General features: G+C 29.4%; 1 protein-coding gene across 2 annotated transcripts in view; it reads right to left on the bottom strand.

Moving 5' to 3' along the window:
- Positions 1–18,842, bottom strand: part of LOC100141567 (uncharacterized protein) — a 98,711-nt gene that overhangs the window by 7,255 nt on the left and 72,614 nt on the right. For both annotated transcript variants that reach the window (XM_008193135.3, XM_008193134.3), the window contains exon 4: positions 17,776–17,937. In XM_008193135.3, the coding sequence (XP_008191357.1) occupies positions 17,776–17,937 (162 nt within the window). The remainder of the gene's footprint in view (positions 1–17,775; positions 17,938–18,842) is intronic.

Raw genomic sequence — 18,842 nt, 5'->3', positions numbered from 1 at the left:
GTTAAAGGTATTATTTTAAAAATTGTTTTTAACTTTTACTTATTTTTTGGTTAATGTTTAAACAGTAAAGAGCTACCGATAGATAAAGACATTTCCAAGGCTAATAAAATTATACATTTTTCGAAATTTTCGAATTTATTTTCAAGTTTCGATTTAATTAAGGTATGCATGTGTTATACCATAGAACTGCTTCTCTCAAAAATATTAAATATGATCCTTGTTGCTATTTAAAAAAAATCGAGTTAGCCTTGTATCCGAAGAACAAATGGAGATAGAAATGTAATAAACATCTGAAACGATAGAATTTATATACTCTTAAGCATATACCAAATTTCAATAAGTTTTAATAAATAGTTTTTATAATACATAACTATATCCATACTATTTAGAGACCCTGTATTTCTCTAAGTGAACAGTGCGCTTTTTAGACACATACACTGACCGGGTATGTTGGTATAAGAGGCGGTATGAACAAATCGAACATCCTTTTTTAACTTAACTTAAAACTTTAACACCCCATTTAACCCTTGAGGGGTAATTAACTATATAGAATTGCATTGTCACCCAGATTACGTAAGTATAAAAAATTTCGGTTCATTCGGACAACAGGAACCCTCTAAAATTTAGCTCAGAAAAGCTTTTCAAAATGCGGTTACAAAGTGTTGCAAAAAAGTCTAAAAAAATATTAAATCGTCAGGAATCGAACGGTATGTTTCAATTATTTTGTTTTTGCAATCTTAAGTTTGCTATATTTTTTATAGCTATTCCCAGATTTACAATTTTTTTAAATTTATCTTGTCAAAAAGTGATGTCTCAAGTTTCTATATATATAAACAGGTTTTAAGAATCGCTGATTATAATGAATTGGAGTGATAACCTGATAACTATACCAATAATTTACGACAAAAGTTGACAGAAAATGTGATTCAGAAAATGTCTTCTGTAGAAACTTTAGTTCTGCCAAACCAAACCAAAGCGGCTAAATTTTTGTCAAAGTTAATTAAGTTAATGTTACAACAAATGTGTCTCTTTATCTTTTTTTAGAAACGAAAAAAAATTCTAATATTAGCTACTTACTCATTTTTACAGACAAGTTTTGTGGAACAGTAAATCTAATTAATGGGTAAAATACAAGGTGTGTTAAAATGATTTTCGTTTAGTAGCCTGTTAATTCCTCCCTCATGTAATGACAGGCATTGGGACATTAAATATTACTATTAACCATAATGATGATGATTTAATTAAAATCGAAACGTCGCTAAAAATATGAAGCTTATTTACATCCCTGCCTAAAATGACCTAAATAACAATTTCCTCCGTCTTTTTGAAGGGCACAAATGTTATTCCATTATCCATAAATTAAGTCTATGATTCGAAAATAAGCTTCGATAATAAAAGTGTTTTCTTGTACAATGTAATAATTTAGTTGCTTCAAAAAACTTCTGACAATAATGTGAATTTCAGAAGTGACAGTTTTGACATTTATTGAGAGCGGATTCATTTGAGAGAGCGGCACCAAGTTTTTACATCTAAGCCACTTTCAAAGCTAACTAGATGAAAATCATTTTAACACACCTTGTACTTCAAACTTAGAACAAGTTGTTTTTCTATTGCGATCTATTTCAAATACCTGACCTGACCATGGCTCAAGAAACGTATAAATAAATGGCAAGGATTTTTTATTACAATGACAATCAATTCCATGACAACGAATCTCAAATTACATTATTTCCAATTTTTTGAATATTAATATCAGTATTTATGATTTCAAAGTGTAGCAATAAAAAAATGTAAAGTATTCGTAGATAACTGGTCTTTAAAACACTTGCTCTAATTCGAGCACTCCGGCTACGCCGTCGTGTGCGAAAACTCACGCATGTTTTAAAGACCTTAATATACACTAATACTTTAATTTACTAATTTAATAAAGCAATACTTGTCTTTAAGAAAAGCGTAATTACAAAAATATGTTACGAGTGAAATCCAACAAACACCGAGTTTTCCTTTTTTTATTTTAAGGAAAATTTAAGTTTGTGGATTATAGAGTTCACAAGAACATGTTTTTTTAGTACTTTCTAAATAAATAATGCTCAGTAGCGTCCAAATAAAACTTGTATAAAAAGACCAAATATACAGTTTGATCAATATAAATAGGGTGAATGGACTCACAGTTTCCTTCAGTTGTATTAAATTGACTATACTGAGTGTAGCGTTTCCATAACCCTTCTGTCATCAAACCACAAAGTTGCAAGTCATGTAGTTTATCAAATTATTTTTTGCCATATTTTTTAAAAACCCTTCTTACGCAAAAATGTATCTACACAAAAAAATCAATATCTCATGATTTCGAAAAAAAGAGCATTCGTCCAAAAATTCTCACATTTGTACTTTTTTTTAAATAAATTTTGTATTATTTTTTATTTGCTTCTTATTTAATTATAAAAATAAAAAAAAACAATCAACATATTATTAATATTCATGACATCAAAATAAATAGTAATAACCGTGCAATTGCAAATTAACTAAAGATTAAACCGATCGATAAAGTGCATTTTTCATTCGTCCACGTTGCGTAATATCCACTGTGGCAATTTAAACTGACCTTGACAATGCCACTGCCAGTTAAATTTGACACAACCATGATACATTTTTACTCAAACTTAATTAACTTCCATAATTGTACAAATTTCACGCTCATTGTTAAATTCAATTGGGCGTAGTTGCATCAATACAGACAACAATGAAAATAAATTATCGGTTTAAAACTCATTCATTCATACCTTGGTTCCTCCTGATCTTTAGGCACCTTGACTACATAATACAGAACTCCACCATGCGTCGTCATACTGGGCATAATTAATCTTAATTGGATTTATAAAACGAATGAAAGCATCTTTGTAATAATTAATTATAAACTGGGGGTCCCAATAGGGTACAGTGTATCACAGTTCATAACGTAAGTCACTTGATTTAGCAAATTTAATCACGGTTGTTTTATCACAATGGTCACAAGCAACACAACTATTTAAAAATAAAACTTCTAGCAATGACAATATCAAAAGCTACTTTCGATGTCGGTGAAATCACTGGTCCCCTTCGCACTTATGATTATTGACGTATCCTGTGCTGGCAGAAAAATTATTCACAACAGAACAATTTAAATTAAGAAGGTAAGAAGCACTTTTTTTCGAAAAATACTAAACGAAGAGCGATCGCTCCTCCGCATGGCCAATCAAGCACGGACTGAATTTTGACCGATCAGAGCACCAAACTGTGGGAGTTGAGCGCATTCGTAGACTAAATTTAGGACGAGAGAGGTTGAAAAAATGCTGACGTAACTGAAATGTCTTGCGAGTTACCAAGGGACTGACTGTACAGAGCAGTTACCGGAAAGGCAACCGGAACTCCGGAATCCTCCGCGTTTGCATTTACCCGTTAATGGTGAACGTGACCATAGCACATCGTGGCTAATGGAAGCATAAAAAGTACACATTTCACTGCAAGTGCAGGAAATTGAAAAAGGTGGAATTTGGTTACCCGTTAAATGAAAGGAACATTCGGTGCAAATGTGAAAAAACTGAATTGTGGCACCGATCTATTTTTGTTTAACCTACTTTTCAAAAAATAATTAAGTACAGGGTCCTTTAACTCAGATTCTTTACTCATCTTCGTTTGTCTGTTTAAAGGAACGGAAGAGATAACAAATATTTATTTTAATGGACAGGAAATTATGGATATGCCAATTATGTTATTATTAAAACATACATATAATTATAAAAGATGTTATGTTATTAGTAAATACTTGTCAAAGTCAGTTTCTATTTTCTTTTCATTTATTTTTATTAATTTCTGGCAAATAACTTGGGCTATATCTACTAATGAGTAGATACATAGAAATAATGTTACTGTTTTTTGAATCTTGAATTTGGAGTATTTTTTTGAATTTTAAAACTATAAAATTGCAAAACCAATTTTTTTATAATACAATTATTTTTTACAGTAATCCCAAATCCAATTTGAAAAACATTTGGAGCAACTCAAAAGAAATCCAAATGAACACAAAAAATAATAGTATGCCATTAACAAAATATCATTATGACTTATGGCATTACACTTTTTTGAACCATGCTGTACAATAAGAATATTTCCCTTAAACTTAATATTAATATTAACATCGACAAAATATCAAAATACTTAAGAACATAACGAGAGGTAAGATGAAGGAAGATATTAGATATATTTCAGTAAAAGACTCCATTTTTCGCATCAAAAAATCAAAAAAGCTGGTAAATCAGTAAATTTTTTTCTTTATTTTTGGTCAAAATGCTTTTGGTTATTATATTATTCGTAAAAACTCAATCTTAGTTCATAAATGGTGTTATTATAGCGCTATGTATTACCTTTTATTTGAGCATTAAAGGGTTTTTTTTGGAAGAAAAAAACTTTTTTTTTTGGTAAAAGCTTGCTAAATTGAGCCTAATTAATATCAAATTAAGTCGAAAACGTCACTGTTTTTAATTTTTTTGTGAATTTTCAAACTCAAAACTCAAAATTTTGTAACACACTCCTGACGATAAAAATATGTATGTAAATCAAAAGTTTCTCAATGATTTCACCAGATTTTTAACGAAAATTTGTCATAATAAATAAAAGGAAAACACACAATTTGGTTGAAAATTCGCTTGAAAATTGTATTATTACGTGTTATATTACATACCTACTTCTAGAGCATTTAAAGATTTTTTTAGACGAAAAAAAACTCATTTTATCAAAATATTGCTAAATTGGCCTAAATGGCCTACATAAGCCTAAAATTAGGTTGAGAAAGTGTCACAATTTTGTAATGTTTTAATTATTTTGAACATTTTGTACGTAATTCAGTCAAAAACTAAAAATTTTCTCAAAAATAAGCTCGAAAATCAGAAAATTTTAAGTGTTTTTTTAATAAAAATGCTTTACCTTTAAATCAGAAATCATTTAAACTGCTCGAAAAAAGTAAAGTTAAATTAAAAGAATATGTGGAGAAGCATGAAAGATGTTTATTTCAGTGTTTAGTTTTTAGTTTTATTTTATTACCTTTAGAAATGAATAAATGCAGATAAAATATACAAGGTAAAAAAAGCTGATAAAGTATCATTTATAACCCTTAAATGTTAAATTTAATAAGTAAACTATATACAACCTTCATATTTTTTCAAGTATGCAGGTCTTTCAGAAATGAGTTACAATACGCACTATGTTTTTTTTAAGAAACATCCTATATTTTGGGTAGTATATAACTTCTTGCGGATTTTACTTGATTTTAAGCAAAATTTTGTCAGAATAATAAATAAAAAAAATTGTTGAAAATGGTGTTACTAGATTTTGTATTATTAATATTATCCGGGCATTTAAACGTTTGACAAAAATTTTTTTTGCAAAAGTTTGTAAAGTGATAAATAACGAATTAGGTCGAAAGCGTCATAGTTTTTTCATTTTTTGAGCATTTTGCACGTTATTCGGTCAAAAATAAGACGACAAATTAGTAGTTTTATATTTTTTGTCGAAATGTTTCAATTTTTAAAATAAAAACTCGTTTATTTTGCAAAAGTTTATTAACACAGGCCTGACAATAGCGAAAATAAATCGGAAGTGATGTTTTTTGCCAATTTTACTTATTTTGAAGGAAATTTTATCAGAATAAGAAAACACAAAATGTTGAAAATAAATTTGAAAAGGGTGTTATTATTAAGTTTTGCATTATTAAAGCATTTAAGAGCTCTTTTGAGCAAAAGACTCTTTTTTTTAGCAAAAGTTTACTAAAGCAAGCCTAAATATAACGGCAGATTTTTTTTATTTCCGAGCATTTTGTCCGTTATTTAGTGAAAAAACCCGTCATGTCTGTGGCTTTTTATTTATTTTATTCTCAAAATGTTGTCAGTGCACGCTTGAAAATAACAAAAATAAATCAAATGGTAGACTTTTACTGATTTCACATTATTTTGTGCGAAATATTGTCACAATGTTAAATTAAAAAGAAAAACAAAAAAATCTGGTTAAAAATTAGTTATAAACGTTTTGTACTCATAATTCAAGCATTTAAAAGGGTTTTTGTAGCAAAAATTTGGGCCTAAATACCATCAAATTATGTCGGAAGCATAATATTTTTAATTTTTTTTTACCATTTTGACCGTAACTTTTTTGTCAATTTGTATTACCTTTTAATTAGAAATTCATTTAAACTGAGTTACATACAAACTACGCGTTTTTTAATGAAACGACAATATATTTTATTACATTTTTAGACGCAGCTTTTAATACTAGGTATTGATGATTTTAACAAACACTTAATGGTCGATTCGGCTCAGTTTTTGAAGTACTAACTGCATTTTTTGACGATAATAAAGTGTTTTTTCAAAAATGTAGCTGTTATACAAAAACTAAGAATGCTAGAAAAATAAAGTTTTACCACTTTAAAGAGGCTTAAGGTTATATGATGCATTGCAGTTAGAAAAGAATGTAAAAAAATAAAAAAAGTTTGTTAAAAGTTAAATTTTAAATAATTAAATGGAACATCCTATTTTTTATTTTTGCCTCTAAGAGATTGTCTATTAGCTGAAAATTTTACTTTTCAACCATGTATTAAAATCATAGATTTTTTTATGTTTCGATTGAATATCTTTTGACTAACTATCAATGATTTCAGAAATTATTATTTTCAACTAAAATACTGTAAAAAAATAGAGTATGCCATGTGCTTTTAAAAGACTTTACAGCTCGCGGACTCAATTTAAATTTTTGTTGTTCTTATTTTTGGTGTGAAGAAATTCTAAGCGAGTTTGTTTTCGCCAAAAAGAAAAAAGTATTTCAAAAAGTAAGCACAATCGATCAAGTTTCGTTTAAAAGCATCTGCATGAAAAGCTACATCCAAAAATGCAAAAACAACTCATTCTAAACACCCTGTAACCTTAAAAATAATAATTTTAGGTAACGGAAAGTCTATTAACTTGTTACTTTATTTAAATATTTTAAAATTTAATGGCCAATACTGGATCAAAATTCCTAACGTTTTCGAGTAATTTATTTGCAAAATCTTGTAAACTTACGATTGAAAGCAACTAAAACAAATCCAAATTCATATTTTTTTGCCTGTTTTGCTTGGTCTTGAGAAAAATTTTTCAGTTTTTTCCCAAGAATGTGTGAGTGAATCCATTAATTTTTATGTATTTACTGTAATAAAAATAGAAATGATGTAACGACAGACGACCTCAAGTCACTAAATCGGTAAATATGTCAATTGCTTCTGCACATGTTACAAAATTCGGCTCTAAACGCCCAAATTAATTAAAACAACACAAGTCCATAACAAATTTTCATTGCCCGATAAAACGAAAAACAAAAGTAATTATTTGCCGGCAAGAATTCCAAATTATTAAGCATTGGCATGAAGCCAAACACAGAAATCGACGAGGAATTCAAAGCACTCACTCCCAGTTTGGATTTTAACAGCGAGTGCGATCGGTTGATAAAAAAATAGGTTACTCGAATTAACCTACTTGTTACCAACCCCACCTAGCGCTTGACCTCTGATGGTCGCAAAAACAACCCTAGATTTGTGACAATAATTAGTCACATCTCAAACACCACCCAGCACTGTCACCATCGCCACACCATTACCACAGACAACTGGAGTCATCGGGGCACCCGGCCATCGATCGGGGAACCTCCTGGTGCACGTCGTCGTTTCCGAGCCTGCGCCCGCGTTCGAAATTACGTCAACATTGCAATTTGTTAAACAAAGGTCGAAGGTTGTTTTTCATAATTAGGCTCTTTTTCTCCACCAACACTTGGAGGTTGCTTTTGAACGCTGAAAGGGGACAAAGCGACGTGGAAGAGCTTTCATTTGGATGGAAATGGGCCAAATGTAAACTCACAGCGTACAAAAGTAACAAATTGGCTCGGATGTTCGAAAATGGACAGGATATTATATCGGAATAACTTAATATTCTTATGTGGAGTGAATATGGGAGTGAGCTCTCGAACTAAATTCCCGATAGAGCTATAAAAGGAAATACAGAAACTTTTGCCTGAAATATTTATGGACTTGTGAAAGAAGCTGACATTATCGTATTAAAAGCAATTTGCCATTTTTGTTCCACGATGGTTATTTTTATTGCCTTCGCGAAAGATTATTATGGGATTTGTATCAATCTCCCCTCATACTAAAACATTTGAGCAAATAAATGGTCTTAGAGAAGCATCAAAATTGTGAAAACCCAAATAAGAAATAAAAAATAAAGCATGTTGTATAGTAAAAGAAAAAGAAAATAAAAACAATAAATAAACTGTTATTATACAGGCTGTTCCAGCGATGTAGTCAATTACTGGCCTTCAAATAGTTGAAAAATTGATCTATTTTTAAAAAACCGTAGATACTAAGCCTCTGCATTACCTAAAATTATTTTCAAATATACAGGGCATTTCAGAAATTAGCTACAACACAGGCTACAATAAAAACTTACATTTTTTTAACGGAACTCGCAAAATTTTATTGCATTTGTATTGTTTTTAATACTGATAATAGAGTAGTATTGGTGGGTTCTGCTTATTTTTAAAATAATTTGAGTTTTTTGACAAAAACACTATTTTTTTAGATTTATTACACGACAACTATGAATAATAAAAAGCAGGGCTTTCACTACTTTAAGGACCGGTTTATAGAAGCATGATTAATTTAATCCGCAATTAAATGCGTGATCAACCGATCACGTGACCAAATGTAAGCAATTTGGTTGGTCCATTCGCGTTGTTAAGTTTTTACAACGAATTAAATTATAACAGAGCTTTAAATAATTGAAAAATAAATCTATTTTTACAAAAACCGTAGATACTAAGTCCTCTGCATTAAATAAAATCACTTCCAAATATTCAGGGCATTTTGGAAATAAGCTACAATGAAAATTTATATTTTTTTAACAAAACTCGCAAAATTTTATTGAATGTTTATAGTTTTTTATACTGATGATTTTAATCTATAGTATTAGTAGGTTCTGCTTATTTTTGAAATGATTTGATTTTTTTGGCAAAAACATTATTTTTTTAAAAATTTTTTACACAACAACTTAGAATAATAGATAAGTAGAACTTACACTACTTTAAAGGGCGAATTTCAAACGTAAATTCATGCCAATTAAATATTTAGCGCACTGTAAAACATAAATATCTTAGATATCTCAAATATCTTTTGAGTAATCAGTAAGAGACAATTAGCTCTTAGTGCTTTTAGGCCCAGTTTCCGGAAAAATACTCGTATTTGCGGAGAGAAAAATTTAAATGAAGTTTAATCGTTCCAGAAATGGTGCCTTAGAGAGATAATTTAAAAGTCTTTTAGATGCGAAAATAAAAAATAGGGTGTTCAATTTAAATATTTTAAGTTCAAACTTGCAACATACTTTTTCGTTTTTTATCTTTTTGACTGCAGCTAAAAAAATCACATAGTTCAAGTTATTTAAAGTGGCAAAAGTCCTATTTTTCTAGGAAATTTAATTTTTGTTGTAGCAACGTTTTATTTGTACACCATTAAATTTTTATTATGATTACCCTAAACCGAAAACCCTTCAAGCTAATCACGCAGGCAAGTTTATTGTGTGATTTATTGCAGTCTTTCAGACGATCTGATGAATATCGTAAATATTTTGAGAGGGTTGCTTATCTTACACACCATTATCTACTGTAAAACTTAATGGTGTACAAAGAAAACGTTTTTTAATATATATGTTTTTTTAATTTTTTTCAAAAACTAAGCAAAATCGACCAATAACAAATTAGCTTAAATCAAATTAATGTTAAAAGCTACCTTTAAAATTGCAAAAAAATATAGAGAGTTCAGTTTAAAAAAACGTAATTTTGTATTGTAGCTAATTTCGAAAACGACTTTGTAATACTTGAAAAAAATTTAGGTAAGCAGTTAGTATATACGGCTTTTGTAAAAAAGATAAATTTTCTTACATTTAAAGTCCAACAGACTTTTTCTAATCATTGGGACATGAACAATTTGTGATTAGTTTGCCCAAAATGAGTTCTAAAACAATTCAAGGGCTTAGTGTAAGAACATGATAAGCCACAAAATCTAATTATTAAGAAAATAATGCCTTAGGTTTAATGTAAATATGTAAAATATTACAAAATTGCGTTACATGTATGGAATACTGGGAGTTAATGGTTTAGGTGAACATTTCTAATATAAAATTAACATTCAGTAAGCACAATGTAGAAAATATAAAACTAAATTTGAACATAAAGTGACATGTAACGTTATTACTTCTCAAAAAATTAACAACTCTTTTATAGTATAAGAACTGCAAAATAAAATAAATGTTGTTCATTCTATTTGTTCTGCATATTCTTTCTCTTCGTTTTCTGTTTCCTCATCTAGACATTTAAGGTTTTTGTACGGAGTATGATGAATGGCAGGAATATAAGGCATCAATAATTTATCATTATCAAGTTTATTTTACAAAACCCTTGGTATTTTTTCATCAGACCTGATAGTAAATGAGTACTAATCATACGATCCTTTCTGATAACATTACCCTTTTTACATTGACTATGCACAGTATGTTTTACATAAATTGAATTTTTTTTTCATTAATTTAATTTTATTTTTATTTTACTAATCGATTTATTTAGTATGTATTTTCAGAAGTAAACACCTTCTGGTTGTTCGGTAGCCATCTTGAAACTGTTTAATGTGACAGGTGACTGTGACAGATTCAGTTGTAGAAAATTCTGTTAAAATTTAATAAATTACTTCCATCTAACGGAAAACTGGAACAATATTTTTAACGTGCTTTTTACAGTATTGTTCAGTCTAAAACTGCAGATAACTCTTCAATTATTATTAAAACCCAATCTTAAAAGAAAAGTTGTAGTGATTTAAGGACGTAGAGGTAAGTTGCTACACCTGGCAGATACAAAAATATGTTAGCACATGTTGGTACATTTTATCGCAAATTAGTGATGTTTCAAGAAATAATTAGCAAAGATTTCCCTATTTATACATTTTTATCTCAGTTTATCTCAATTATGCAACATTTCGCTGTTCCAGTTTTAGTAAACACAATTATCTCGGAACACCAATAAAACACAGAATATTTACACTAAAATAAACAAACATGTATGTAAATAGCATCTTAATGAGCAAAAATTTCCGTACATAAACGTACTACCATCCATCGTAAGAATATTTTAATGGTTTTCTCTCTGAAAAATGTAGAAAAATAATGGAAACCACTGGTTTTAATTTCATAAAAGAAAATTAATGCTAATTGTGGTAATTAAAATTTCTTCAACCCGTTTAACACATCATCTGCTTGTTCATAAGCTAAGATTCCTAAGATAAAATGATTTATGTCTCCGCTATTTACATAATTATTTTCGCTGTACTCACGCAGGTATGCGTCTTCTTTTAGCCAATTTTCACACAATTAAATATATTAAATAATTAGTTAGCTGTAGTCGTGAAACTACAAACATTATGTTAGAATTGTCATTGACATTGGCATCTACATTTTTGACCTTAATACAATCTTTCAACAACTGCAACTCTTCCGGTGCAATTACAATAATTGTAGGCAATGTGTCTGTGACACACTTAATGTAAAAAATGCCTATAAATAATTTAAAAAATACTTGTATTATATCTAATACTTAATTGGTGGTAGAAAAACGATCGATTTGGAGCAAATTTTAAATAATTCAGACCATACATCGACCATTTTTCCAAAATTATAAACCATATCAATCCCCATCAAGGAATAGCTTTAGAACTTTAAATTAAAAAAATTAAATTCTGCACCAGTATTAAAATTTTCTTGGTAGCTTGCAAAAATGTTTTAGAAAAATTTAAATAGAAGTTTGTCCATTAGTTCTTGACTTTAGAAAGTCACATGAAATATCGAAATTATCGGAATGAAATTATCGAATACCTAATTATTATTTATTTTTCGCCGAGATTTCGACTTTTTTACACGCAAAATCGTAACGATTGTCTAGCCATGACAATATTTGTAGGTATACAGGGTGTATAAATTTTAAGACTGCTAATATGACAACTATTTTTATTCTGAAGATGAATTTTTAAGTTCGCTGTAATAATTTTGCAATTTTGTATATTTTGAATTTATTTTGTATATTAATTTATTTGTGCCAAATTTTCTACCTTGTGTTATACGCATAACATGTGGGTCCTAGTAATAATAAATTATTATTATTATTATTATTATTATTATTATTATTATTATACAGAACGGCGCATAAGCTCATCATTACGCTATACACATTTCAACAAACTTTAGAAAATAATAAAAAATCCCTCTCAATTATTCATAGCGGTATGAAAAAGATTTTTTCACTAAATTCCTTGAAATATTTTCCTCTATCCTTCCACGTCAACGAAATTGAAAATTATTTATAATAATCAATATTTAATGTTAAAAGTTGTGATTTTTATATCCAGAAAGCCAAGACTGATCTGACAACTTAGACAAAAATTCCAAAGTTTCCAAATTACTTCAGAATAATTAAAATAGTGATACGGCGAAAACACTCAAGTACAAAAAAGATTTGTTAAAAATAAATGATGGTGGAATTTTTTTTCTTAAGCGGTTTCCTGCAACGTTTCCTATAACGTACTAGACAATTTATACGCTATTTTGTTTAAATACAGGTTGTATAGTTTTTGATTTAATTCTTATATTTTTAGAAACTTTTATTTTTAACTTGAATTTGTTGTCTGTTTCATATTTTGAAAGGCCTTTCCGAACGAGTTGAAATTTTGCCAACTTACGCAATCTCCGTGATAATTCAGTAATATTGATTTTAATAACAAATAATAATATCAATAATTGTTACAAACAATTATCATCAAAAATCCTACGGGCTACTGGAGTTTGTGAGGGTGAAGTCAAACCCTATCTCCCAAAATTATTCTTTTTTTCCTTTTGTTACGTAAACATATTTTATTTTTGTTTTTTAATTTCTTTTATTTTATATACAACAATAATTATAGTCAATATAATTGAATAAAAACATATTAAGATAGATAGAATGAATTTCGTAATAATCGCATCCCTTAAACCTATTAGACTATCCAAAGCAGTTATATTTTTAGAAACAAAACTAATAAGATCAGAATAAACAATTTTCCTTTCAAAAGCACCTGCAAGACACAAATCAATTAACGTTTTTTCTCTGTAAACAATCTATGCACAGTTCTAAAAAGCCGTCTTATTTTAGAATCTTAAATACTCGCACTATCTCGTACTAATAACCACAAGATAGATATAACAACCCCTCTATTAAAAATTAGTAACAGTTCTATCAGGCGCACCTGACTAAAGGATTATTGGGCGAGGTATAATTTTCCACTTTTATAGTTGTTAACATAATTATTAAGAAATTACACAAGACTGCAAACCGTTATGCGGATAATTTCATATATTATAGTCGCAAACTATCTATTTATATACAAAACGAAAAACTCTTGCAGACTCTTTAGAATACAAATTTAAACGACGAGTTCCCAAGTCCTGGCGTTTAATTGTTGTAAAAAATCACCCATAGCGACCAATTTCTAGGATCAAAGTTCACCAATTAAGCAGTGGAGTTATTTCTGTGACTAATTTTTTGATTGCGAACCTTCAAACTCCGTATGTTAGAACCACAGCGAATCGTGATTGCTTTAATGAAAGAATGACAGACGACATTCCTTGCAGGCGCTAATTCCAGATAATGTCTCAAGTTTTTCAATCTTGCGTAAATTAATTAAAGGACCTTCACTCCTCAAGCGTTCGCTAAAGTGAGTGGTGTGCTTTTAAGCCCGGAGATTGTAATCGTTTTGCTAATTTACTGCTCTCTTGAAATTAAAGCTCGCTAGTTCGTGATGCAAGTACTCACTTTTGAGCGGTTTTCTGTTTTTTAAGTGCCGACTTTTACCACAACACGTTACATGATCTGTGTAAAACGAACAAATTAAAAACAGCTTTCTCACACTCCACTTGCAATCGATCCGAGCATTTCAACAGTTAGATGATTTGAAAATGTCGCCTAACGATGGATAAAATACCCATCAACGAAATACCAGACTTGCTGGCATTATACTCAACTGTTGCAGAAATGTCAACGACCCAGTGCATTTCGAGAATTAATTTGTAAAATTAATTATTTATCTCCGTAAACAAAACTGCAATTTATTTTGGGACTTGTATCAACAAAAGGCCGTCTATAATGAAAGCATCTATAATTAAAATCCATTAAATTCGAACACACTAGTTGTTTGGGCGCACTTATCCTACATAAACAGGCTCGAAATAGCGCAGATAACGTTTATGTCGGAATATGTAATAAATTTTATATTACCGCAAAGAAAAACATCACACGAAAAAGTCCTGCTATTCAAAAGAAGGACGCTTTTATTTTCCAGTCTCCTTTTTTATTTCTTAGGAGGAAGATGTGGTTCTGAAATTACATATTGTGCGATTCCGTGGAAGAAATTTGACACTGAAAAGCAATCATTCATATTTGAAATAGTGTTTTTAAAATCGTGCAGACGTCTTCTGAGGCATTTTTTTTATTCGTTTGTTTACACCACAATTTTTTATTTCGTGGTTTTAATAATTTTGTGCAATAAAAAGGGATAAGGGACTTTCCCCCTTCTAAACCTCGAAAAACACAGTTAATTTTAAAAATTCGATGAGTATCTTACAAACAAATGTTTCAAAGATAAATTTAAATAAACGCTTAAACGTAAAAATTAATTAAAAAAGTTAGGACTCTGGAGAAAGAATAATAATCTCTTTGTTATTAACTTATCACTTAGTATTATTAAAAAAAAAACTAAAAATTCTGACCCCACGAAGTCTGGAAAAAAACAAAAAATATTCTATGTATACATGTAAAAACTAAAATTTTAAACTATGCCAGAGGTGCTCCGCACTCGGGTAGTGTAATTGTTTTATCAGAAAGTGTGTTAGTTAATAAACACAACAATTTTATTAAATCCGAACATAAGTAAATAAATAACACCGTGAAAAATGTACACAAAAAAAATATGTAGACGAAGATGAAGACGAAAATTGTCCATAAAATAGAAGAAAACATAATATGCCTTAGAAAATAATTAATCAATGAAAAAAGTCTCCAAATTCAAAAAGAATAATATCTAATAAAAAAAATGCAATTCATTTTAAAAATAATTACCTATTTAACTTGACAAGATGCTGAAAAGCTGAGAAAAAATGTAGTTTCTAAGCTCCCTAGAAAAAACTGTGTTTTTGATTTATTACATCACCATCATCACTCTAATTTAACGATTTTTTAGTATCTTTTTTTTAAGAAACTTTGTAACATAATCAACTGTCAAACCGACAGAAATGTGTACATGATTGTTCGTAAAAAGCAAAACTAACAACATTTTCGACCCAACAGGCGATTTTTTTGGTTTATTTTAACAAGGTTTTGCAAAATAATTGTTCTTTTAGAAGAAAAACTTTCAAATAAAACTCCGAAATTTTTAATCTGTTGAGTAATTTTTCAAAAATTAATTTTTAGTTCAAAAATTTTATTCCCACGTGTTTTCAAATTAAAGTTAGTGTGTTCGATTTAAATTGAATTAGTTTTATTCACTCCATAAACGTGTTTAAGAGCCAGAAAAAAAAAACAAAATAAGTACCTAACACCATCTTCGACAAAATTTGGTGACTTTCTTGACAATTTTTGACAAAATTTTTCTTTTTCTTTTTATTTTCTTTTAATTTTTTAAAATTAAAATTATATGATTTTCGCAAAATTTATTTATTTTATTTATGATTAGCAAAATTTTGGAAAAAATAATATATTTCAATAATGTGGTTGAATTCTCAAAAAATGATTCCTCGATTAACTAAAGTTTTGAGATTTTTCGGTTAATTTGGGTCGAATTTTGGTAGAAATTTCAATGAACAACGTTTCTGACTGAGAATGTTCCAAAAACGGAGAAAATAATGTACTTTTCGAACCAGTTTATTAATTTTCAGCTGATTTTTGAGGTATTTTCAAAATCATGAGTTTCTTCGTGAACAAAGTGAAATGTTATTTTGACATTTTGGCTTATTTTGAACGAAATTTTTTAAAATAATAGCGTTTCTGGTTTAGCAATGTACTAAAGTGGAAAAAAGAAAAATATGTTGAATTTTTTTACAAAGTTGAGTAATATTTTTCCTCCCATTTTGACAATATCTCGCTGAGAAAAAATTCAAAGTCAAAATAACACCCCACTGAGGATTTATTTGAAGTAAGCATTGACAAAATATTAATTGCGTTTATGATTTCTGGTTTAACAAACGTAAAATTCTTGAAAAAGAGAACAAATATACTCGTAATTGTTTACCTACTTTATTCATTCCGTTAGAACAAAATTTCTACAAAAATAATAGTCTTGACATGTTTAAGCGCCACAAAAAGATAAAAATATCATCATTTTCGACCGAGTTTGATGACTTTTTGGTAATTTTTGATAAATATTGCTGGATATTTGCGTTTTTGTATAAAACAAACGTACAATAACGCAAAGTAAGTAAAATGTAACTGCGATCTTATTTTCAGTTTGATTGAAAAAAAAAATAGGGGGGTTGTACGTTCAAAAATAAAAAAAGTCTTCATTTTAACTAGTTTTAGGATTTTTCGGTAAAGTTTTTCGAAACTTTCCTAATCAACGCTTCTGCCTACTAAAAATTTTCAACTAATTTTTGAGACAAATTTTTGCAAAACAAAGTAAAACGTCTGAAAAAGACAAAACATTATAGAGTAAAACGAACAAAATTCTTCTAAATAACCGGGTTTCTAGTTAAACAATGTGCTAAAACGAAAACAAAAGGAAATAATAATAATACTGAAATTTTTGTTAGTTTAGTAAATGCATTTTCCATCCATTTTAAAAATAACTCACTGAAAAAAATAAGAAGTAAAATAACAGAATTGGTCATTTTTTTGACGAAGCTATATTTTTGTTTTTAAATTTCATCCTTGAAGTTCATGCTTGAAAAAAAGAAAAAGAAAAATACTTGCGATTTTTTTAAATTTTGATCTAGTAATCCATGACAGTTTTGCCAATGAGTTGCGTAAATAACTTTAGCATCGCTTTATCTGTCAATATGTCCAAAATGTTCACCGAAAAACATAAAAAAAATATGTTGGAATCTTATTTTCGTAATGGTCATGAGTTAATGTAACTGTCATGGATAACTAGATCAAAAATTTTAGAAAATCGCATGGTAATATGTATACTATTTCAAAATTGTTTATCAAATTTATTGAATTCTCATTCCATTATAACCAAATTTTTGCAAATTGAATTGAGTTCAATTTCCGGAAAAGGATAAATCACATCACTTGGATATTTTTTTGGAAAATTTTGACGACGAATCGTCCATCCCTTGCAAAAACTAGTACGTTAAATTAAAAAAAAAAGGGTTAAAGAAGCGGTAAAATATATCCTAGCGAGTCCTTAAGTTCTTAACACATGACTCAATTTTATTAAACCAAAAAGTCTCTACACTGTGATTGTTAATTGATAGTGCATAAAACACATTTTATTGCTCGAAATAAGCACCGACCACGACAATATAATAATCGCAAAAACAGGTTCATTTCATCAGCGTAAAAATCTAATAAAAAGTCAACGCAACATGGATACAGTTTTTCCAAGTCTTTGTGAGCTTTTAGTGTGACATAGTCACTTACAGCAATACAAAAACTCACCTTTCCGTCCTATTGTAGACGACATGATTCGATTCATTCATAGCTACCGTGGTGGCCATTATGAAATCAGCGTCGGTAAAAACGACAGGTTCATCCGGTAAATCGACTTCTTGAGGTTTTGATTGTTGAAAGAACGTCACTCGCACTTTTTCTCGTTCGGTTCTGCAAAAAAATTACGCAAATAAACATCGGTGAAATTGAAACGGAAGCGGGTTTTAATTAAGTCCGAATTTGGTAAAACGAGAGAGAAATCTAATTAATGCGATTCTGTAAACGTACTCACTTAAGCGACATTTAGACAAAGGTGTCATGAATTCCTTTGAAGGTATGACAGGAAGGAAGAGTGGCGGAAACTCAAAGTATCCTCTGTCACCCACTGATTCGATAATAACTTTCACACGTTTGAAGAATTAATTATTCGTAACTTTCCCACTCCAGCTGATTGTACGAATTTTCAAATCAGTGTTATTGACCCGAGTTGTGTCTTGAATAGTTCAAAAAATGTAAATTTCCACTATTGACACTGAATATTTGTTCAACAACTCGCACAGAAGTTGGTCGGATCTTAACAATGAACACAGATTGTTTCACACCGGAGAATTTTGGATTACCCAACTATTACTTAACTCGACCTTGCGGTACAGATTTAGACTAAATTAAACTTGGTGGCACACAATATGGTCATTGTCAATGTCTCTGAGACAATCTCACAGTCAAAGGAATTGTGTCTCATTTTTTTACAACCACAAACTTAACTTATTTCAATATTTAATCCCAAATGTCGACGCCTTATTTAATTAAACAAATATTTACAAACACAGCTTTATGGGCCCATTAAAACTTTAATTTCCTCACAAAAATGCACTTTTAGCCAAAGACATGCTCCAGCAATTTCACAATTTTAATGTTTCCGCACCAACACAGATTATTATTTTTCCAACCTAATAACTCCCTTTGTATCTCTGGTTAAAATTAATTGGAAACACCTCTAAACGAAATGGCTAAAAGTGGAACACTGATTTGGTAAAAAACACGTTGACTTTCTTCAGAACATTAATCCACCACTT

This window comes from Tribolium castaneum, chromosome 1 (genome assembly GCF_031307605.1).
Source record: "Tribolium castaneum strain GA2 chromosome 1, icTriCast1.1, whole genome shotgun sequence".
NCBI classification, from domain to species: Eukaryota; Metazoa; Arthropoda; class Insecta; order Coleoptera; family Tenebrionidae; genus Tribolium; species Tribolium castaneum.
This window is presented reverse-complemented; position numbering and strand designations above follow the sequence as displayed.